Source organism: Engraulis encrasicolus, chromosome 21, assembly GCF_034702125.1.
Source record: "Engraulis encrasicolus isolate BLACKSEA-1 chromosome 21, IST_EnEncr_1.0, whole genome shotgun sequence".
NCBI lineage: Eukaryota > Metazoa > Chordata > Actinopteri > Clupeiformes > Engraulidae > Engraulis > Engraulis encrasicolus.
Window position 1 is genome coordinate 51,342,806 of NC_085877.1, and position 25,395 is coordinate 51,368,200.

General features: G+C 41.2%; 1 protein-coding gene and 1 long non-coding RNA gene across 2 annotated transcripts; both read right to left on the minus strand.

The window, feature by feature from the left end:
- Positions 1 to 8,388: 8,388 nt before the first annotated feature.
- Positions 8,389 to 11,482, minus strand: LOC134437464 (NACHT, LRR and PYD domains-containing protein 3-like). Its single transcript, XM_063186956.1, has 3 exons — positions 11,269 to 11,482; positions 9,050 to 10,820; positions 8,389 to 8,572 (listed from the first exon to the last, which is right to left on the minus strand). Exons 1-3 carry the CDS (start codon positions 11,480 to 11,482, stop codon positions 8,395 to 8,397), a joined length of 2,163 nt encoding a protein of 720 aa, XP_063043026.1. The 3' UTR covers positions 8,389 to 8,394.
- Positions 11,483 to 13,383: 1,901 nt separating this feature from the next.
- LOC134437290 (uncharacterized) lies at positions 13,384 to 20,139 on the minus strand. The gene is made up of 3 exons (XR_010032381.1): positions 20,051 to 20,139; positions 16,638 to 16,751; positions 13,384 to 13,512 (listed from the first exon to the last, which is right to left on the minus strand). It is a non-coding gene; the product is annotated as an uncharacterized LOC134437290 (long non-coding RNA).
- Positions 20,140 to 25,395: the final 5,256 nt, after the last annotated feature.

Consider the following 25,395-nt stretch of genomic DNA (forward strand, 5'->3'; position numbering starts at 1 on the left):
TTTCATTGGCTTCTCTAGCTACCTTCTCACGGTCAGCTATGACGTCATGCACTTCAGTGCCGAACTGGCTGAGTTGCAGTCTTAGCTCGTGGGATTGGAGCAAAATTAACATGCCTATTGCTTCTTGGCTATCGGCAGTTGATTTTGGGGCATTGATTTGCAATAGCGTTTTCTGAATTTCTAGCGTGCATTGCTCCTGACTGAGATTTTGAACCTTCAGTCTGTTATGCAACGAGACCTGGGTAAGGTCTGCAATGAGATCAGAAAGCTGCGGGTTTTGACCGCTTTCTAGACAGTTAGAGGGTGCCATTTTGTTGGCAACAAAATGAATAACTAATTATGCTGGTAATTAATCTGTTAATTAATTTAAATTCAATTCAAAATAATCAATCTGTTAATTACGGTAATAATTAATTAATTCAGGGTTTACTAACTAACCGTTGCTGGGGTGTTAGTATGTTCTCACACTGTCGACTACTGTCTATACGCATCTGAATGTATATCTTAGCAGTTGTCTAATGCAAACAGTATTTCATCTGTATTTGTACAAGTTCTAGAAGTCATTAAACCAGTCCTCACACGGGGCACCAAAATATGTAGGTAAAACTACATTTATTGGACGTGAGGAGTATTCTTCCTCACGCAAGGGCACCAAAATATGTAGGGGTAATCCCACATTTATGGCTACGGGGACTATTCTTCCGCACACACGGGCACCAAAATATGTAGGGTCAACTACAATTAATGGGTACGACGTTAAATGTAAGGGAAGTACAGTAATGTAATTATAATTACATTAATAAGTATACAATTCTTATACAGTTCCAAATATGTAATGTGTTATTACTATATGTGAGGAATAAGAGTATAAGAAATGATGCATGAAGAGTGTGTTAAACTCTTCACGCTGGGTATCAATAATGTGTAGGTGTGTACTTATGGAATCGTCAATTGTCTAATTAATGATTGCATAAAACACGGTTCATGACCGTCTCATAAAATCATGACCATTATTGACTAATAATCTGAAGGTTTTGGGTGAATTCTTTTCTGGTTGACTTCGTAGAAATTGTTCAAATAAGACAAACACAGTTCACCACAATGTACATTTATTGTAAAAGCATCATCCGGTCATAACACTGATACAGCCAATGTGACTTGCAGGGCATAAGAACTTAGGTAAAATATACAATATATACACGGGGTATGAGAGGATGCGCTATGCATGTGTGTGTGTGTGTGTGTGTGTACGCTATGCGAGAGAGAGAAAGAGAGAGAGAGAAGGGGGAGGCGCGCGCTCAATTGAGCCGCGCACATCTGACACCGCGTGTGCCGAGCGGTGGGAGGAGAGAGAGAGAGAGATGTATGTTCTATGAACTATGGCTCAAATGATTCTGCGCAGCGCTGCGCGCAGGACCGAAATATGAGATACGAGGAGGGGCGTTAAGCTTTCGGCTGATGAAGCGGGAACTTATCTTCAAGATGAGAATTCAAGCTAATCAGAGAATACTGTCCTTTGTCTAAAGGCTTTACAGTATGTGTGGGGGGAGGGAAAAGGGAGCGTTTGGCGCTCTTTTCCGACAATAGCTTACGTCCTCGACTCGATAACTCTCTGGGTTAAAACACTGGTACGTGTATCTCTGTGAGTGGATAATTTACATGTGGGTGCAAGTATGGCCTATGGCAATATTGCAACTAATGTAAACTAAGAATAGCGTGTGGCTATCTGTGGTGATGAGAGGGGAGAAAGAGAGAAAGGAAAGAAAGAACAGATAGAACAAAATAACCCAAAATAAAATATATCACACTCTACAAGTGTGGATATTTAAACACAACTCCTCAAAGCTATGTAACAGTTCTAACTGAATATCTTTGCCCAATTTCGTGCTTACTGCGTTATCCTTGGTAGGAAGAGAGAGAGAGAGATCCTTTGATCTCTCCGGCGAGGTGGGTGTGTGCGTCTTCGTGCGCACGAGGTCCTTTTGTTCTCCAAGCGATACCACGCTAGGGTGACCAGACGTCCGGTTTTCCCCGGACATGTCCTACCATTGAGACCTAAAAAAATGTCCGGGGGGAATTTCAGAAATATCCGGGATTTTTTTGGACTGCCTGAATTATCAGGCATTTTCACTCCGTTCCATTTGACTCCACTCCAGGATTCTCTCTACCGTTCACAAATTAGTCACGCCCTTCTCATCAAATCCAGCCACTTCGCACCATGTGTCCGAGAAGTAGCCTAGGGGACTAGCCAGTGCGCCCCATGTTTACAAGCGAAAGCGCATCTGTCTGCCGGTTCGACAGACTACAAAGCCGATAGAAACGCAAATGCACGTTCGCGGTGGAGTTGAAAAAAAAATTCCCGCGTGTGAAGCCAGGTATGAAGGTAATCTCACACAGGAGTAAGCTAGTAGCACAACCAAATCCATCATTTAGGGAGGTAGGCTACAAGTTTTGTTACACTTTGTCACAAGACTTAGCCTAAAAATTCTTTCATGATCTGACATTTCCAAGTTATTTGCAAAAGCAATTTCTCGGAGCAAGGTCATTCCTGAGTTAAGAAATTAAGCTTCTTCTTCATCAGTTTCTTCTTCTGTCTATTGCCTTTGCAGTTATTGATAACGCTGTATGGGTTATCTTATTAAGTAAGGGTTAACTTTCGGCGAGAAGGTCGCTACCGTGGAATAGCAGCACGACAGAGAGAATCTTTAGACCCCAACGCGGAGCGGAGGGGTCTTGTTCTCTCTGAAGTGCTGCTATTCCACAAAGCGACCGACTCGCCGAAAGTTAACCCGCTTATTATATGGATATACTTAAATGATTCACACATGCGGGGACATTTCTTTAGACCTATTTAATGTTAAGATTGTTGCTGCGCAAAACAAAACAGAGCCGTTGTGGAACACCGCTAGGCAACAGCTAGGTAGGCTAGCCAGGACAGGTGTTGTCTATCACAGCAGCTGATTAGAGTGACAAAAGACCGGACCCCCTGCGGAGTGATATGAAACATTCGCTTTAGCCACTGACTTGTACTTGTTGCCATTGACAGCGGTAGCCAGGACAACGGGTGCTGTCTATCACAGCAGCTGATTAGAGTCTTGTTGAAAAGTCGCTTTAGCAGTGAAAAGTCTTGTTGCCATTGACAGCGGTCTGTTATAGACCAACCCGTCCGTTATCGAAAAATAACAGACGTGCGAACGTTGGGGAGCCCCGTTGAAATGAATGGAGCATTCGACCGATGACGCCACACCATATAATAATGGTAGGTAAAACTCCAGTTCCTCTCTTAATAGCTGCAGTGCCCATTGCTAATCTCTGAGCACCATGCCACTACAAATAGCCTATCTAAATAGGCCTAATAGATGACAGTGGAGGGGTAAATTGTGAGATGTCTTATAAACATATTAAGCCTAAAATGTAGCCTAATAGAACTTCATTATCAATTCAGTTGAAAACCACAAATGTTGTGTTTTTTATATTTAGTTTCCAATGTTATATAGCCTAATGCTGTTCATCTTTGTGGGTAATGGCTGAGATGGGCCTACATGATGGTGAATCTATTTTTAAAAACCAAATGCAGGAATTAGAATAGGCCTATGAAATTGAGCTGCATTGTTATGATGTTAAGCTACTCCAATATAGGTGTTAGGCCTACTATCTAGGATTGTAACAAAGGCACACTCTGCATCATATGATCACACAAATTATGTGATAGGCCTATAGGCGTAACTGAAGAGATTTTAATTGTCATTTATGGTAGACAAATTAATGTGCATGCCAAAAAGTTTGAGTGGCTTTTAAACAAATGACCATTTTGGATGCGTTGATACTTTATAGGCCTACTATCATACCTCATACCCATATATATTTTCATACCTGAAGATACACAGATACACCGCTGACCCCCCCCCCCCACAAAAAAAGTGTCCTCCTTTTTACAAACCCAAATCTGGTCACCCTATACCACGCGGTTCCGGCGCGAGGCAGCAATATGTTCAAAAAGATCTTGCTTCGTTGTACGGGGAAAGGAAGGGTATTTCGTTGTGTAATCCGATTGTCTTTGCGGTGCCGTCCTGCGAAGGTCCAGTGAGAAGGGCGGGTGCACGCAGGTCCGTTCCACGCGTAATAACTATACCGGCTGTCCACTCTCTTGGGGAACAGACAATCAGGCTCAGCCGAGTCTCCGTGGACTCTAGGCGAGGTCCTTGATTTCGGTACCAGTAAAAAGATTAACAATTGTCCGTACAAAAGTTATCCTATAGCGCGTGAGTTCCTCGTGGGTCCTGACTCACTGCTCTCCTAGCAGTGTCCGCAAAAGTCAAATGCAATACAAACGAAAAACCGGTTGAAGGAAGAAATATATCGACTGTAGTGTTAACCTGGCCAAGATAACTTACAGTTTCAATAATTTCTAAAATAGACGTCTCTCTAAGGAGACGTGTTTCGACACGTCTCACATCTCGATGGAGGAAGTCGGGGTCGGCGTCGGGCCTAGGGGAATAGAGAGCGGCGCTTCATACCTTTACCTGGGGTTTTATACATACGGGGCGGGGCTGAGCCACGTATGTAATCTGATCAGGTACAGTAGGAAACAAAATGGTGTCTGTATTTTACAAAATGGCGGCCATTCGTAAAATAAGTGAAAATGAATTAAGCTTTGGTGTAATAATGCCTACACCACTGTGAAGGCATCTGGGTGTGCATCTTGTTGTTCACTGATTCCCCGATGCAGCTCGTTCAGTGTCTCGCTTCTGACGCTGTTGTTGTTGCTAGGAGCGAGGTAAACTGCGACCAGTAGAATGGCGGATATTTCTCTTGGTAAATAGAAGGGTCGGCACTTGATGATCATGAACATGATCAGCAGTGTCTCTGTACCACCGTAGCATTTTTGCACCAAGCATCATGTGTGTAAACACATATTCCTCCCCCTCGTTTTTTCTCTGCAAGGGCTCTGTCCGCTCGGTGGCACGTAAGTTGCTCCAGTTGTAAAGCCGAGTCGGGTATGCCGTCGTTCAGCCATGATTCTGTAAACACGGTCACACAGCAGTTCCTCACAGTTTTGTTCGCTGATCTTAGTAGCCGTATGTCATCCATCTTATTGTCCATAGATCTTACGTTTGCCAAGAGAATTGATGGTATTGCTGGACGAGTTGGGTTGACTGCAAGCCGTGTTTCGACGCCACCTCGTTTGCCTCTCTTCCTAATTCTGGAGCACCTCTTTCGCCGTCTCCATGTAGGCGAGGCAGACGGGTCCGATGTATGCCGCCGTAGTATCCCCAGTTCTTCCAGTGTCTCTGTTGGTATATCCAATACATTGCTTAAGTTGTCCATTCTTATCTGCAACAGCTGTTGCCGACTGTACATGCGTTCCGACATAGTTTCCGACGATAGACATTTCGAAAGACACATTATAACACAAATAAACACTGCGAGTTGGGAGAGTAAGGAGTCGCTGCAGCTGCGTGCGCCACGTCCGGAACTCTTTATTTATCATCATTAAGATATCTTCCATATTCTTAAGCATTTTCATTTCACAGTGTTTGAGAGAGCTAGAACTTCACTCTAGAATAGAGATCTTAAAGCATGTTGTCTTAATACACACTGCTATTACATTAAGACTCTGATCATCAGAATGCCCAGCATATTTTGAAGCATTCCTTATACTCAGCTATCAGCACTCTTCAATAAGACATAAATCACACACTTTCCAAAGTCACAGTCTGACATTTTGCAGAAGGAGTCTGTTGTTGATGCCTGACCTTAAAGCTCTCTTAAAATGTCTCTCTTATTTTTTTACAGTCTTAATACCTAACTGCTGGCACTCTACAATAACATAATTCACACACAGAGTGGCAGGTGCTTTTCAGATTTATCTGACGGCATCACACTTTCCTCTAGTCACTTCTTCTCTCCACCTCTCACTTTAGCATCAAACATGAACAGTTTCTGCATGCTGTAAACATTAAACTCCACCATGTTATGCAACATTTCTTATACTGAGCTACCGGGATTAATGATATTGTTGAATTTGAGTGGTATATCCTGCTGCATTTTGCAGCTGACCAACAACTGATTGACCATACTGTTTATAACTTTTGCCTATTCCTGTGTTCCAATCAATTGGGCCCTGGAATGTGGTATGTTTACTTTGCTGATATCTGGAGAGCTCAGAGTGAGAGCCTCTGCTGTTGAAGGCCATTGTGCCAGGGCACAGTGTGCTCGCGCCTAACTTTCCAGATAGCAGACACGTCTAGGCTGTGTGCTATCCTTAGCGATAGGTGTTTTAATGCTTCGACACTCCTGGAGACATGGAGACGACATCTTCCTTAACTAAGATCATACTTGCATACGTGTAACCTGCTGACATGAGGAAGACGGTATAAAAACCGTTGCCACCATTTTGTCAGCTGTCGGTCGATTTGCCTGTCATTCGCCAGAGATAGGATGCTTCCTAGATAGTGAGACGCTGTGAGACTTTGCCTCATCTTTATTTCTTTTTAACCTTTTTATTCTTCTACTACTTTTACTTCTTTTATTTCCTTCTTATTCTTTTTGTAATCTCACTTTTTCTATAATAAATTGTATCCTGATCGATCTTTTTAACTACGAAGTCAAGACTTATTTTATTTTTGCAAGTGAGTCAACTAAAACACACCGCAGAGTATTCAGCCTTCAATTTTTATTGGAGAAGAGAATTTTGGAAACGTCCAAAATCTTAACAATTTACTACATAAATGCAAAAATAATGAGTTGCTAAACATTCCTTATACAAACTAGACTGCCTGTGCAGTCGCCTTCGACTGCTTAAGGTATATCCCCGAAACGCGGCGCTTCCAGTCCCCCATCATTCCTACCACTCCCGTCCACCATTTCGTAAACGTAGGCTATATGATACATAGAGACGTGACATGACGTGCATAGGCTTAAAACCAAACTATTGTGAAAATGAAGCAAAAAATGGGGCAAATGGTAATACTGTTTTAATGGTTCAGTGGATATACCACATTAGGTACAGTGTAATAACCAGTGTAACAATATTTAATACAATGTAATGTTTCATAATGTTTCATGTGTTTGTGCGTAAGTGGTATTACATGGTATTGCATATTGTTACACTGGTATTACACTATATTACATGGTATTGCATACTGTTACACTCGTTATTACACTGTACCAGATATTGCATATTGTTACACTGGTATTACACTAGTATTACATGGTATTAAATATTGTTACATTGGTTATTACACTGTACCTAATATGGTAGATTCACTGAAATGGTGAACCATTAAAATAAGGTGTTACCGGGCAAATCAATCCACCCAGTCAGAAGTTATGGGCCAAATGAAAATTCCGCCATTTTGAAAGTGTTGTCTTCCAAACTCGAATCAGTTCATGAACCTACCCTAGAGCATTCACACACAAAATCTGGGACAAATCCATCCACCCGGTCAGTAGTTATGGGCCAAACAATAATTCGGCCATCTTGAATTCAGCCATCTTGAAAGTGTTGACCTCCAAACTCGAATCAGTTCATGAACCTACCCTAGAGCATTCACACACCAAATCTGGGACAAATCCATCCACCCGGTCAGAAGTTATGGACCAAACAAAAATTCGGCCATCTTGAATTCAGCCATCTTGAAAGTGTTGACCTCCCAACTCGAAGCAGTTCATGAACCTACCCTAGAGCATTCACACACCAAATCTGGGACAAATCCATCCACCCGGTCAGAAGTTATGGACCAAACAAAAATTCGGCCATCTTGAATTCAACCATCTTGAAAGTGTTGACCTCCCAACTCGAAGCAGTTCATGAACCTACCCTAGAGCATTCACACACCAAATCTGGGACAAATCCATCCACCCGGTCAGAAGTTATGGACCAAACAAAAATTCGGCCATCTTGAATTCAGCCATCTTGAAAGTGTTGACCTCCCAACTCGAAGCAGTTCATGAACCTACCCTAGAGCATTCACACACCAAATCTGGGACAAATCCATCCACCCGGTCAGAAGTTATGGACCAAACAAAAATTCGGCCATCTTGAATTCAGCCATCTTGAAAGTGTTGACCTCCAAACTCGAATCAGTTCATGAACCTGCCCTAGAGCATTCACCCAAAAAATCTGGGACAAATCCAAACATCCGTTCAAAAGTTATCGCGTTAACACGAAAGACCTTACGCGGCGGACGCGGCGGCGGCGGACGCGGACGCGGACGCGGACGCGGCGGCGGCGCACGCAAAACCATTACATCCCCGACGCTCCGCGTTTCGGGGATATAATAACTAGGCTACTGGGATGAGCTAAAATATAGAAAATCACTGTTGTCTTGTTTTTTCCGTATCTATAAATTGATTAATCAAACCAAACAATTCATAATTACTGAGCATGTCTTACCTGAGTGTTTCCAAACCACACTTTGGATTCTTCAATCCACTGCAAAGTTCTGTGACTCCAACATCTCCAATTCTGTTGCCACTGAGGTCCAATTTCTTCACCTTTGAGGATGCGTTGCAGAGGACAGATGCCAGTGTTGTACAGCTTGTTTCACTGAGACTACAGCTATCAAGCCTGGAATTGGGGAAGAGAAAACAAATTAAAACCATATAGTGAAAGCCCATTGGGAAACTCCAACTCCCATTGTCATTGTGACACAGCACTCCACAGCACACACAAGTGAACACTGCACACAACGAAATTGCATTTATGCCTCACCCGTGCAAGGGGGCAGCCCTCAATGGCGTCCCTAGGGAGCAGTGCGGCGGGACGATACCATGCTCAGGGTACCTCAGTCATGGAGGAGGATGGGGGAGAGCACTGGTTGATTACTTCCCCCACCAACCTGGCGGGTCGGGAGTCGAACCGGCAACCTTTGGGATACAAGTCTGACACCCTAACCGCTTACCCATGGCTGCCTTATTACCCATGACTGCCCTATTCAATCAGTAATTAAATCAGTTAATAAGCTCTTGCCTGAAGAGTACTCATTGTCACATCTTTTAAACAGTGACCTCTTGTCTGAAATGTACTCACTGCCATCATACTTACAGGAGAGTTTGGGATTCCTCTACGACTGGCTTCAGCCTCAGGAGACCTTCGTCAGATCTGACGTACTTCTTCAAGTCAAACACATCCAGTTTCTGGTCTGATGTCAGCAGCACAAACACTAGAGCTGACCATTGGCCAGGTGAGAGCTGGGCTTCAGCAAGTTTCCCTGCACTCAGGAAGCTCTGAATTTCTTCAACTAAGGAGTGGTCATTCAGTTCATTCAGGCAGTGGAAGAGGTTGATCACCCTCTCTGATGAAGGGGCCTCTCTGATCCTCTCCTTTATGTAACTGATTGTTTTATCATTGCTCGTCTGCTTCTGTCCTCTCTGCAGTAGACCACACAGGAGAGTCTGGTTTGACTCTAGGGAAAGGCCAAGAAGAAAACGGAGGAAGAGGTCAAAGCGGCCATCTTTATACTCCAGAGCTTTGTCCACAGCACTCTTGTGTAGGATGGTCATGGATTCTTCCCCAGGTGGGGATTGGGGTATGGACAGCACATCTTTCTTTTCGGTTGCCATCATCAGAAGCACATACAGAGCTGCAAGATACTCCTGGATACTCAGGTGGACAAAGCAGAACACTTTCGCTTGAAAGATTCCAGACTCTTCTCTGAAGATCTGGGTGCAGACACCTGAACGTACTGCTGCTTCTCTGACATCAATGCCACACTCTCTCATGTCTTCTTGATAGAAGATGAGATTTCCCTTCTCCAATTGGTTGTAGGCCAGCTTCCCAAGGTCAAGGATAATATCCTGGTTCCATTGTGGCTCAGGGTCATGCACATCTTCATACTTTTGGCTCTTCTGTTTGGTTTGAAAAATCAGGAAAAATGTGTACATCTCCGTCAAAGTCTTTGGGAGCTGTTTTGATTCCGAAGAGCTGAGAATCATCTCAAGAACACAAGCAGTGATCCAGCAAAAGACTGGAATGTGGCACATGATGTGGAGGCTCCTTGATGATGCAATGTGAGAAATGATTCTGCTTGCAAGACTCACATCACTGATCCTCTTCCAGAAGTACTCCTTCTTCTGTGTGTCATTGAAGCCTTGTATCTCTGTGACAAGGTCGATACACTGAGGAGGAATCTGACTGACTGCTGCTGGTCGGGAGGTTATCCAAAGTAGAGCAGAGCTGAGCAGATTGCCCTTGATGAGATTTGTCAGGAGCACATCCAGTGATGTGACAGCCGCCACATCAGACGAACTTTCATTCTTCTGAAAGTTCAGTTTGAGTCGACATTCATCCAGACCATCAAAAATGAACAGCAATTTATATTTTTCTTGGCTGCCAAAGGGGAATTGCTTCAACTCCGGAAAGAAGTGGTGAAGAAGATCCATCAAAGAATACTGTTGGTCTCTCATGAGGTTGAGCTCCCGGAGAGGCAATGGGAAAATGAAGTGGATCTCTTTGTTGTCCTTTTCCTCAGCCCAGTCCAGGATGAACTTCTGAATGGAGACAGTTTTGCCGATGCCAGCCACTCCCTTCGTCATCACTCTTCTGTTTGGTTTGTCTTGACCAGGTAAGGTTTTAAAGATGTCACTGCATTTGATTGGTTTCTCCTGTCCAGTTGGTGTCTTGGATCTGGACTCAATCTGCCTGACTTCATGCTCCTCATTTACTTTCCCACTTCCTCCCTCTGTGATGTAGATTTCTGTGTAGATCTTTTCTAGTAGAGCTGATCTTCCTTGCTTGGGGATTCCCTCAAACACACTCTGGCACTTAATCTTGAGATTTTGTTTCAGTTCAGCCTGACAATGTACATCCAGTTTATCTGTTTTACAAACAAAATACATACTGAATCACACTGACAACTGCTAAAGTAATTTTAATATTGTCTGAATAAAATGCTAAAACACATGATTAGGCACCAGCCTGGCTCTCATCAGGCATATGTAGTCCCTCACAGTCCTAACTGGGGCACGAGTAGTCAAGTAGCAAAAACTGGTTTTAGACGATGAACAGAGAACTGTTTGAAGGCATTTTTAGTGGCAAGGATAGACAAATGGTAGGCAAAGCAATGCCTTCTAAAATGAATCCAATACACACTCACTAAACATAGTGGGAAGAGTTTGCAAAACTGTGTTAAGCTAAACAGGTCTAGCAAGAATCAGACTAATGGTTTATCACTTAGAGGCACAAAATATTCATTTGCATTAATATACTAATGTTACATAATTTAAGCAAATACTTGGACATGCCAGAAACAAGAGGGCGCTTACTTTCTCTCAGTTTGTCAGACAGATCCCCTCTGTCCATCTTCCATAGGAAGTGCAGTGCCATCTTCAAAGCTCCTTCTCTGGCATCACTCTCATCTTCTTCTCTCCTCTCAAATGACTCTTGGTAATCAGGATTAAGAATCCTCCTCAATCTCTGCAGCTCGTTCTTCACAAAGGTGATGATCTTCTTCTCAAGTACCTGAAGTACAAGACACATGAGCTTATCAACATCATCAGGCTTTTCACATCATCATTTGAAGCAGGGCCTGTCTACTTCGGCCAGGCCTGGAACAAAGTCATCTAAAAGGGCCCCCTTTTCAAAGCATACAAGACCCCAGGCCAGGGACAACTACCGCTTTGCTAACCCAAACCCATATGTCTCAAACCCAAATGTCCTGAGTGGACAACAAAAACAAGCCAATTTGCTCGACTTTTGAGTATGTGAGTTCATGACAAGCGTCCTGGTTTATTCTGCAGCATTTTGTGTCCACTACATATGGTAAAACTTTACAATAACCTTCCTCTAATAATGATATACCAATAACGATATAATGATATATCAAGAATATATGGTAACAATAACCTTCCTCTAATAATGATATATCAATAACCTTCCTCTGATAATGATATATCAATGCTTATAATACTTAATAAGCTTTACAATTACCTTCCTCTAATAATGATATATCAATTACCTTCCTCTAATAATGATATATCAATGCTTTTAATACTTAATAAACTTTCCAATAACCTTCCTCTGATAATGATATATCAATGCTTATAATAGTGCACAGCAAACCATTGGTTAACCATTTATAGCGGAAGATTATTGTAAAGTGTCACCGAATATGTAACTACAGTAACACCTTTGTCCATTGCAATCCCACTTCACATGTACATCAGCTTACCTGAAATACTGGAGTTAGATCCTGCTGCTTAGTCTGACCACTGCTGTCTGGTTCACGACTCCTCTTTTGCTTTCTAGAAAATAAAACAAATCACAATCATCTGAAGATTCTCTCCACATACAGTGCACACAATGAAATATGTTTTTCCTTAATCCAAACGTGTGAGCAGGGTGGCAGGGTGGCAGACAAGCCCCACAAGGAGAGGAGATGCACTCTGAATTCACCTAGGTAACAGTGATGCTCAGGGTACCTCAGTCACTTAGGCAACAGTGATGCTCAGGGTACCTCAGTCACCCGGACAACAGTGATGCTCCTCAGTCACCCGGGCAACAGTGATGCTCAGGGTACCTCAGAAGTGATGCTCAGGGTAACAGTGATGCTCAGGATACCTCAGTCACCCTGACAACCATGATGCTCAGGGTACGCCAGCAGTCATGTTTAGGGTACCTCAGTCACCTGGGCAATAGTGGGAACGCTGCTCATATTGCCAATAGGGGCAGCAACAGCGGGCAGCTTGAAATATAAATACATGTATTTTGGTGCTATTCAGGGTACCTCAGTCACCCGGGGAATGCTGCTCTTAATACCTCAGGGCAGCAGTGAATGGGAATAGGAAGTACACTTTATCTGGTAAAGATGCTCATAAGACCTCAGGGCAGCAGTGTATGGGAATAGGAAATCTGCTAGGTTCCGACGTTGGGCTGAGCGGTCGCACGACAGGGCTTTCCTGAACCATAGTGTACATATGATAGTTGGACAATAATAATATATTGCTTTCAACGCAAATATTCAGCCACTCCTGTGTTTAAACCAATTCAGCAACTAGTATGCCATCAGGCAAGTCTCCTAGACCTCCAAAGTCAACTACAAAGACGCACAACTAGCATCGAACACCGAGGCTGGTGGCAGTTTGGCTAATGCTAGTCAAATACTTTATCTGTTGAAGTAACGTTAGTCCAAAGCAGTACTCCTGAAAGCGAATTTTGGCAAGGATCAAGGCGAGTTATTATGTTCAACGAGAAAAGGATCTCATCTTTTAGTGAGGGACTGGGACAGACATTATGTTAACTCGATCAACAGAAGACCTTTTTGGACTGTAACGGGCTGCCCTCTGCTTCTCTTCAAGCAAGAGCAGCGTTACCATTTCCTCACTACATTGGGTTAATTCGATCAACAGAAGACACTTTTGGACACACGTGGTGTTGAGGACTGTAGGAGGGGCTTGTCATACCTCATTTTAGATGTCCAACTGAAGTTTGGAAGGCCTCCACCTTTTGACCTGTCACTCTTCAAGGACACTGAGCTCTGTGCAGATGACTCTGGTCTCTGTGACATGACTCTGTGGAACAGACAGGTGCGCACGCTCTCACACACACACACACACACACACACACACACACACACACACACACACACACACACACACACACACACACACACACACACACAATTATAGAGCACATTATCATACAAAATTGTCATTCAGTGTCCTAGAGAGCAGAGAAAAAGAGAAGAAACATTATATTGTAGATAGTAGATAACCAACTATCACCAAAGGTGGTCATGTGTGTGTGTGTGTGTGTGTGTGTGTGTGTGTGTGTGTGTGTGTGTGTGTGTGTGTGTGTGTGTGTGTGTGTGTGTGTGTGTGTGTGTGTGTGTGTGTGTGTGTGTGTGTGTGTGTGTGTGTGTGTGTGTGTGTGTGTGTGTGTGTGTGTGTGAGGGTGGGTGGGTGTGAGTGATTGTTAAGTGTGGGGTTGTGGGGTTGTGGTGGGGGTGGGAGGCACACAGTGGACAATGTGGATTCTCTGCTCTTATACTGGACCCTAGATCTCTTCATTGGACTATGCACAGTGACTTTGGAAATTTGACACTGGACACTTTACTAGTTTTTGATCTTGTGTATGTGTGGGGGTGGGTGGGTGGGGTGGGAGGTATGTAAGTAGGAGAAGGAGATCTGACCCTGTGAACATTATGCATGGTGATTTTTTTCTGAATATAAGTGAAATGTTGTGTGTAATGTCCTTGTGTCTTCTTCTGTATTTATGCATGTCGTATGTATGCTACTTTACACCTTCATTTCCCTTGGGATCAATAAATGATACTCGACTCGACTCGACTCGACTCGACTCGACTCGACTCGACTCGACTCGACTCCACTCCACTCCACTCCACTCCACTCCACTCCACTCCACTCCACTCCACTCCACTCCACTCCTCTCCACTCTACTCCACTCCACTCTATACAACCAGTAGAAGAGACTCAGAAGATTTAAGACTTATACTAGGATGATATTGCTCTAACATAGCTGCCATATATTTAGGGCCTAAACCATTTAGTGACTTATAAACTATCAGAGGAGGTTTAAACTGAACTCTATATGTCACTGGTGCAACACATTAATCATCACTGTAACTCAGTACACGACAGAGACCTCCCTCTAGAAATTAAACAAAAACAAACAAAACACAACCAACTGCACACACACACACACACACTCACACACACACACACACATACAATCAACTGCACACACACACACACACACACACAGTCACTCACACACATGTAAATACATACTACACACACACACACACACACACGCACACACACACACACACACACACACACACACACACACACACACACACACACACACACACGTGCGAGCAGGCGCACATGTGCCCACACACACATAGTACGTCACAGAACACACCTTTGCCCATGTGACATGTGCTCTTGTCTGACACCACCCTCTTCCACACACACACACACACACACACACACACTCGCGCACACACACACACACACACACACACACACACACACACACACACACACACACACACACCACACACACACACACACACACACACACACACACACACACACACACACACACACACACACACACGGCAAGGCAAGGCAAGTTTATTTATATAGCGCATTTCATACACAGGTGCAACTCAATGTGCTTCACAAAGTTAACAAATGTAAATGAAAGGAAAACAGGGAAATGAATTAGAGTCAAAAACATTTAAAACATTAAGATAAAACATAAGGTAAAAATAATAATAAAATAAAACATAAATAAACATAAAACCTTGAAAAACAATTCTTATTTTACTAATTTACTTCTCTTATTTTACCGTCTTTTCATTCAATAATTTAAGAAAGCATCTGAGAACAGCTTTGTCTTGAGTCTAGATTTAAAGCTATCAATAGTGGGTGCATTTTTTACGTCATCTGGAAGCTGGTTCCAAAGCTTTGAAGCATAGAAGCTAAAGGCTGCCTCTCCACATTTTGTTTTGACTTTTGGAATCACCAGCAAATTCTTCTCCGTTGACCTCACTGACCTGGTCAGTGCATACAGCTGAAACATATCCAGTAGATATGTGGGTCCCATTCCATTTAATGATTTAAACAAAAGTAGCATTGCCTTAAAATCAATTCTGTAGCTTACTGGGAGCCAATGCAGCGATCTTAAAATTGGAGTAATGTGGTCAAACTTCCTTGTCTTTGTAAGAACCCTTGCAGCTGCATTTTGTACCAGTTGAAGCTGTTTAATGGTCTTATTTGGGAGGCCAGTAAACAGACTGTTACAGTAATCGACTTTACTAGAAATGAAGGCATGTATTAGCTTCTCCAGATCATGTTTAGACAAAGCCCCTAGATTTAGAGATGTTTTTATGTGATAAAATGCAGACTTAGTAATAGCTTTCATGTGACTGTTGAAATTTAGGTCACTGTCAATGAGGACCCCAAGATTTTTAACTGTTTCCCTTGGTTTCAGTCCCTTCGTTTCAAGGATAGTAGCAATCTTTTGTCTCTCCTCTCTTTTCCCAAATATAATTACTTCAGTTTTTTCTGTGTTCAGCTGGAGGAAATTGTGAGACATCCATTTGTTAATTTGGTCCATGCAATGATAGAGTGATTCAAGGGGGGTGTAGTCATTGGGGGACATAGATAAGTAGAGCTGGGTATCATCCGCATAGCTATGGTAATTTATGGAGTTATTCTCGATAATGTGTCCCAGTGGCAACATATACAGATTGAACAGTAGTGGTCCCAGAATGGAGCCCTGGGGGACCCCACAATCCAGAGACATTGGTGATGAAGTATGTCTTCCAATGGCGACAAAAAAACTTCTTTGTTGTAAGTACGATTTTAACCAGTCGATCACTATGCCCGTAAAGCCAACCCAGTGTTCCAGTCTATGTAGTAGTATAGAATGATTAACTGTGTCGAAAGCAGCACTCAAATCAAGAAGTACCAAGACGGATGATTTGCCAGCATCAGAATTCAATCTTATGTCATAAGATTACACACACACACACACACACACACACACACACACACACACACACACACACACACACACACACACACACACACACACACACACACACACACACACACACACACACACACACACACAGACAATTATTATATGTTATGTAACAGACCTTTTCTCAGGTGAATGCTCCAGTCTGAAGTTTGGTTGTCCTCGATCTTTTGACCAGTCACTCTTCAAGGACACTGAGCTCTGTGCAGATGACTCTGGTCTCTGTGACATGACTCTGTGGAACAGACAGACCAACATTAGACTCAGTTACAAAATACACACACACGTCATACACACACACACACACACACACACACACACACACACACACACACACACACACACACACACACACACACACACACACACACACACACACACAGAGACAACTATGTAAGGGATAATTGANGACACGGTGTGNGTATAACAGGAAAAAGAATGCACACCTAGGTGGTGATGCGGCCACGACGCGAAGAGGAGCATTATTTTTCTTATTTTTCTTATTCCAATTATTTTCATTATTTTTATATACGCACACCGTGTCGTCAATTATCCCGCTTATACCACGGTTGGCACACTGTCTCAAATTTATTTGAGGAATTATTTTGATGGTTTAATGCCTAAAACAAAGGTTTTCTGTAGAACTACTTCCTTCCGCCACAAGATGCTTCTTTTCATAACTTTCTGGCGAACTGCCATTGCTAATTCTAAATTGAAGGTTGCTATGGCCAAGACACCGTCATTAGTTCTATCGCATTCGGTTGTCAAGTCAAGAGCCAGTCATTAATTCTATTGCATTTGGTTGTCAAGCTATTCGCCTCAATGTTCTACCCATCCGATATAGTATGGGAGCGTCTGACTTGCCCATTATGCTACAGTTGGCATGATTCCCAGATGTACAGATCTAAAAAAAATACCCCGCGCATCTTGGTGAAATTCTAAATGCCTCGCCTCGCCATTAACGGGCACCTCGTCAATCTGCTCTCCTCCCATAGGAAACTCCCTTTGATTTATTTTCCACTGCGTTCCCATAGTTATTGATCCGAAAATATCCCATCACTGATTCTTGAAAGTTTGGCAAAAACATGTCCCTGCAGTAAAATATTAATTCTGTTGAAAATCAACTAAATTTTCACAAACAAAATGAACCCAGGTAATGACCAAGGGGTCTGTCACACGAATACACAGTTGTTTGAAATATTTAAGTGTAATTTTATTACTTTTCATGGCTATAAACCTGTCCACACCCTGTAAAAACGCCTGTCCCAAGGACTGGCATCATCATTTCAATTGACTTAAAATACAAAAATCACTAACAGAATTGAACAATATCACCATGATGTGGAAGACCATATTAAAGTGGTTGTACAGATGTGCACATAGTGGATGTAAAACAATATTTACTATTATTTACTGATTGCTCAAAATGTGTCCAGCATATTGGTCACCACCGTCAGATTTTTTCTAAAAGACAATAAAATCAGGTATGCACAAGGTAATTTTCATTACTGAGGACCCCTTTTCAAACCTTTAGCTCTACTGCCTACTTCACCATCACTGAAGCTCCTGTAAGTTTATTATTTTGTCCTCAATTTGTTAATTTGTTTGGACACTGGTACTGTCCCAACCATAAACTGTCAACACCGTCGGGGGTTTTAATATGTATTACATTAATGTTAATAAATATATTTTTTTCAGAAAAGGTATGAAGCACCCAAGAAACAGAGCGAAAATGAAATGGCTAATGTGAACAAACAATGCATAATATTTAAAAGAGTGCTTTTTTGTCTCACACCGTCAGATGTCACCACCGTCAGATTTTGTTCTGCTCATCATGTTGTTCCATATTTTACTAAATTGTGCTGGTTAATGAAACATTACTAGGCATGTTAGTAATAATTGTGATCCAAAATGATACTCTAGCCACCACTGAGGTGCATTTGGAGTTTTTTTGGTCAGAAAACCTGACGGTGGTGACATCTGATGGAGTTCACCAAAAAACACATGTTTTACGTGTTTTTGATATGTTTTAAGAATATGCATACAATAAGTATCTACAGTTATGTTGAATTGTTAAAGTAATTCACTTAATACAGTAAACATGTGTTTTTACTTCTAATTCTGTCTGCCGCTGTTGACAAAACAAGAAAGAGCCCATTTTATGAAAAATGTTAAACATGGGGAGCTTGGCCAATGCATTCACTGCACAGCCAAGACCTACATCTATGATAATACACCTCTATATTTTGGATTTGAACAACTTAAAAGCTGTTTTTACCACATTTTCAACAACCAGTGGCTTACTTCCTAGATAATCTAACTAATGAAGTAAAAACACATGCGCATACTGTGCACACACAAAAATAAAGTGTTTATGCAAGATGCCATTGACTTGAGAGGGCTATTTATTTTGCTAAATGCAAGTACTAATTAGGCCACTTTCACCACTCTGTCACCACCGTCAGTTCTTAAGTCACCACCGTAAGTAGGAGTTTTGGACATTTTAAAGGAATGTGCTTACAACATTTTCCTTAGGAGTTGTTGAAATATCAAAGTAATAGCCAATTTAAGCCTACACGAATATTTGTGAAATTACAAAAAAATGTTTGTTGTATTTAGGCGTTAAGTAAGCATCGTATGACGGTACATATTTTAAAATTAGAACACATGAAACAGTATTAAAATAGAACAAAAGTGAATTTTCAACATTTAAAGGCATATATGTGAACCAAAAAATACACATAATCACTTAAAAACTCCAGATACATATGCAACCAAATCAATACAATTTGAATAACTTTTAATTGTGTCTGACGGTGTTGACAAAAAACAAGGTATGATCGGAGAAAAGCCTGATTTCTGAAAAAAATACATAATGGGGAGATTGGCCTTGTGCATTTCTGAAAAGCCAAGACCTTAGTCTACGAGGATATAGCATATAATTTTGTAATTCACTTTGTTTTTTTCTGTCAACATTACAACCTGTTTTAGCCACTTTCTCAAGAATCAGTGCCATACTTTTCATATAGGCTTAGGCTAAATTACGCTACTCTCTCAAATGATAAACGAAACCCAGGTAGTAAATTTTATCTGGCCCACTGTTGGCCCGATTCTAAATCTCCTCTCCTGAAACACGGATTTTTATTTATTTTTTTAAAGCGTCCCTTATTTTGTGCAGGGAATCTCTCTCTCACACACAAAGTGAGTGATGGTCAGTAGGGAGAAATAAACAAACTTGATTAAGCCTTTACACTAAGATTTGCTCCAGATGCACTATACAGAATGTTTCTAGACACGCGATGCAACATGTGTCAATTCAGCGTGTAATGCTTGCAACTTTTTTGTGTGCAATGACTTATGAACTTGCGTGCCTTGACGCAATTGATACACTAGAGTTATGCAGTCAGAAAAGTGAACTAATAGTTGGACTACTTCATAGGTGTGCATCTATAAACAGTTAATCAACACCGAATTTAGCGCGTCACAATGGGAGATTCCAAACTGTGGTGGTATAAAATATGTTATGCAACACACCTTTTCTCAGGTGAGTGCTCCAGTTTGAAGTTTGGATGGCTGCCATCTTTTGACCTGTCACTCTTCAACGACACTGAGCTCTGTGCAGATGACTGCGGTCTCTGTGACATGACTCTGGAACAGAGAGGCAAGGCAAGGCAAGTTTATTTGTATAGCGCATAGGGGTGGGCGATATGGGCAAAAAAAGTTATCTCGATAATTTTTAGAATTTTCACGATAACGATAATTTGACGATTATTTCCAAAAACACTTGCAAAAACAAGTAGGGCCTATTTCGGGGGGGGTGGGGGTAATCAATGTGTACCGTAATATGGGAATTTGGCATGGCAGGGAAGGGTGAGTAAAGCAGAACATTGTAGGCCTATGTAGCCTAAACTGCATGTTACCAAGAGGTCTGCATAAATGATGGCATGTCTACATCACAAAGCATGGCAGTATACCAAAGCTACACATTTATGCTGTCTATGATTTGTGCATGATTCCAGACTAATTTCAATTCTGCACTGGAGGTAGTAGTGCTGCATTTGTGTTTTAACTGGGGAGGGACAGAGAGTTGGGAAAAAATGCTGTGCTGAAGAGCTTTCACTTTTTGAATTTAATAATATGCATATGCTGGACTGTAAAGTAATACTTCATCACTTGTCATGAAAACATATCCATGTAAATAAAAAATAGTTTTATGATGTATTGCTAATGATTCTGTTAGAGGACAGCCATTTTTGACTGGAAACAGTGCATTTGTAGATAGGAAGCAGAACCTAACTATGGCAGCTGCAAATTGCATGTGTTGGATTTCACACATTGTAATTTAACTCACTGCGCGAGTCTAACTTAACATTACTTGTCCACCTAAGCAGTTATGATATCTATACATGCAGGTGGGTGTTTGAGTAGTGAGTAACAGCCACTCTAGTTGTAGAGAACAACATTGCTTAGCTTAGTTCGCTAACTAGCATGCTAACGCGATTTCTCGGACCAGAGACAAAGCTATTTCTCTTCCTAACTATTTGGCTTTCCATAATCACAAACAGTTGCTGATTAAAGCACATAGTTCCAAAACGCCCTCAGCATCATGCAATGGCTGGTTTAATGGTTGAATTTCTCATGTAAATCCACCATTTGGATAACAGCAACTCTCCTCCACTGCCCAGCAGCAGCAGCGCTGCACGAGTGACACGAGATCTCTCTCTCTCTCCGTCTGCCAAAACGCTGCAGCCCGCCCCCCTCAGCACTGTCTGCTCATTGGTTCACAGACTTATTCTCCAGTTCACAACAACATTACTATTGGCTCAAAGGCTTGGCTGTCGTCGCTGTCTGGAGGAGTCCTGTCACAGCGCTTTGTTGAGTTTAGCGACTTCATAAAAATATCTCGATATTGCAAAATTACTCATCGTCAAAACAACATTCACGATAATTTCGCAGACGATACATATCGCCCACCCTTAATAGCGCATTTCATACACAGGTGCAACTCAATGTGCCTCACAAGATTAACAAATGCAAAAAAGAAAGGAAACATGGAAGAAACAAGGAAATAAATTTGAGTCAAAGAACATTTAACCCTCTGAGGTCTAAGGCCTTTCAGAGGCTTTTAGGCTGCTTGCACCACCCTGACATTTTCAAGTATTTTCAACAAACAGTAAGCATCTATGCAAAAGTGGAATATATGGTTGTATTCTGAAAAGCCTGACAAGAAATAATCTGAAAGAAAATTGGATGTCATACAAACATGTTTTATTTAAATTGAGTGTAAACACAACTGTACAAAAAAACAGGTTTCAGAGGTCTTCAAAAAGTGCAAGAAAACACACAATAAATATATCTAGCCAAGACTTTTGAAGTTTGAATCTTGTAAACAAATGTGTTGGCTGCATAAAAGTAAAAAGGGCATTTAGAAATGTTTTGTTGTTTTCATACAAAATGCAAAAAAGAAACACTATGGGCCTCATTTATAAAACTTTGCGGAAGAAATGCGCCAAAAGATGGCGCACGCACGAAACTCAGGATGTGCGTGCGCAAGAAAATATTCAGATTTATAAAGCATGGCGCACGCACGTTCCACGTCGATTTCCCTTTATAAATCCCAACTGACTCTGAAGTTGCGGCAAATGTGCGCACCTGTGGACACACCCATAATTATCTATGAATATTCAGTGAAACGCCCAAAATGAATATTTATATCTGTGGACGGCGTGCGGAAAGCAGACGAGATAGCCTATTTATCACATGTGGAGCAAACAGTTTTATTAGATAGGCCTAGAGAACGTTGGGCAAAGTGGAGCGGTTAAGTTTGGGAAGTCGTAGGCTACAAAAATAAAACCTTGAATTGCAGCATGTGGATGGTTATGTTGACAAAAACCACACTATACCAGAAGTAAAAAAAATAAAATAAAATAAGGATGGCATGGACATGAACCTGCCAAGTCATGGACATGTAGGCTAGTATTAATTGAGTTGTGAACAAAGGGAAAAATAGCTGCGTCAAGGAAACATCTCACATGGCATGTCCCCATGTGAAATTCACCGGTAGAAAATCTATTCGCTGTCTCATCGCACCTCATATGCACCGGGTTTAAACTTTTTTCAACAATTGCCGTTGGTCACTGCGCGCAGCTGTCTGCTTTCAGTTCAAAGCGACGCCCCAACTGTCAATCGACATATCCACAGACAGCATGACATATGGGCATTTTCTAGTCTGTATTTATTAAAGGTGTGTATTATATTTTTTTAATACTTTATTGTGTGAAACAATGTATTCAGTTAGCATTTTCTGTTGTTACATCTCACAGATATCACACATTTTTTCCCATTTTTTTATATCACCCCCTGTGTGTAGAAATATAATAATAATAGTAAAAAAAAAAAAAAGTAGAATAGACAAAAAGAAAACTTGAATTATCACATAAAGAACAACAATGGCAACGACTTTAAGTCATTGTCACTCTAAGGGATGAAACAAAGGAATACTTCTTCTTTACCACACTTCTGTTCCTAAAAGGAAGTTAAATAATAAATAAAAAGTAAATAGATAAAGAAGAAGAGTGATTCAATAAATAAATAAAAAGTACACAAAGTAAATCCCTTGCCTTTGGTTTTCATACATATTCTTATATTGGCTTTGTCACCTCTTTTACGCTAGAACCCCCGCCCCACCCATCCACAAAACACACACACGCACACGCACACGCACACCCTCACTCTCACTCTCACTCTCACTCTCACTCTCACTCCCCCTCCCCCTTCACCACCCCATTCCCCATATTTTCATATATATTTCCCAAATACCTCTTGTTTCTTTAACAGGTAAAGTTCCCATCTTTTCTCGAAAACCTTTTCCTTTTTAATAATACTGTAAGTCACTTTCTCCATTTCATACATGTCGTGGACTGAGGCTACCCATTTTTTGACATTAGGTGCGTCTGGTATCTTCCAGTGCCTTGTTATTTGTTTCAAAGCAGTGATTCTAAGAACCCAAAAGAAATGTATATGTTCAATACTTATATCAGGCAGTATACCAAGCATTATGTTATGCTGCTGAATTGGGACATCTGTTCTCAAAAAATTCTTTATTGACCCCATTACCTTTTCCCAGTAGGGTTTTAATCTGTCGCATGTAAAGAAAATGTGTGTGTGATCCGCATTACTGTTCCCACAGTTTCTCCAACAACTGGAAGTAAACTGTTTGTATTTTATTGTTGATGGTGTTCTAAAGTACCTTATGTTTACTTTCCATGCAAATTCCTGCCAGTATATGGATTTTGAATGGTTATAAATATCTTTAAAGGTTTGTTCCCACTCCTTTTCAGAAATTGTCGTTTTCAATTCATCTTCCCACTTCTCTTTTATATGATTTATTTTTCCTTCGTTCTGTTGGAGTGTCCTGTAAATTTGTCCAGTTACATTTTTTATACTTCCGATTTCAATTACTTTTAATATTTCTCTTACAAAGGGGTGGATCTCGGCTAAGGTTACAATCTTTATATTTTTATTCACATAACTTCTTACTTGCAAGTATCTATGGAAGTGACCCAGACACAAAACAACTATTTAGTACAACCAATAGTAGAGGAAGAGATAGTAAAGGCGATTAAGAAAAGCAAAACTGGTAAAAGCCCAGGTACTGATGGATTTACCTATGAATTCTTCAAAGCATTCCAAAATGTATTAATACCAATCTTAAACAGGGTTTTCAATGACATTCTGGAGACTGGGCTGTGGCCAAAAACCTGGGGTACAACCATGATTTCAGTAATCCACAAAGAAGGGAAGGATCCAGCAAACTGCTCCTCATATAGACCAATATCATTATTAAATGTGGATCAAAAGTTATTTACAACAATTATGGCAAACAGACTTACAGACTTACTTCCTGGCTTGATCAATCTTGATCAAACAGGATTTGTTAAAGATCGCCTACTTGGAGATAACATCAGAAGGACAATTAATATTATAGACTACACCCAAAGAACAAAAAATCAGATGTTAACACTAATGCTTGATGCCGAGAAGGCTTTCGACCGCTTACTGTGGCCTTTCTTAATTGGTGTATGTGGAAAAATTCGGTTTTCATCATAAGTTCTTAAACTTGCTAAACGGGATGTATAACAACTCGACCGCCAGAGTAAGAGTAAATGGAACACTTTCTGAACTTTTCACGATTAAAAGGGGCACAAAACAAGGCGACCCACTATCGCCACAGTTATTCGCCTTATGTATTGAACCTCTCGCAGAAAAAATAAGAAAAAATATGCAGATAAAAGGAGTGGTCATGGAGGACATGGAGCACAAAATAGCACTGTATGCCGATGATGTGATTTTATATATGACAGATGTATGCAACTCATTACCAACATTAATGCAGGAAATAGGACAATATAGCTCCCTATCAGGATACAAACTAAATCTTAGCAAAACGGAAGCAATGGAGGTCGGTAGTAAACTAAGTTGCACATTTAAAAAACAATATGAGTTCAAGTGGGAGCTGACCAAGGTAAAGTACCTGGGAGTGAATATTCCTAACAATCTTGAACATTTGTACGCCTGTAACTATGGGAAGCTAGAAAACACGATAAAAAATGACTTAAGTAGGTGGAAACTAATACCTTTTACATTATTAGAAAAAATTAGTATAATTAAAATGAATATCCTGTCACGTTTTCTGTTTCTGTTCCAAAATCTCCCACTCCTTGTACCAAATGCTTCCTTCAAACAGTGGGATAACCTACTAAGGAAATTTCTATGGAATGAAAAGAAACCAAGAGTAAAAATTAAAACTTTACAACAACGCAAGGAAAGGGGAGGTCTTGCACTGCCAAATTTAGCTAACTACTTCAACGCTGCACAGA

What these genes read in the sequence shown, in the direction of transcription:
- LOC134437464 (XM_063186956.1), bottom strand. Translation starts at nt 11,482, where the DNA reads ATGTGTCTTGTACTTCAGGTACTTGAGAAGAAGATCATCACCTTTGTG. An exon ending in GTCTGACAAACTGAGAGAAA is followed by an intron (nt 10,821 to 11,268) that starts GTAAGCGCCCTC and finishes TTTGTAAAACAG; the next exon opens with ATAAACTGGATGTACATTGT. An exon ending in GAGGAATCCCAAACTCTCCT is followed by an intron (nt 8,573 to 9,049) that starts GTAAGTATGATG and finishes CCCCAATTCCAG; the next exon opens with GCTTGATAGCTGTAGTCTCA.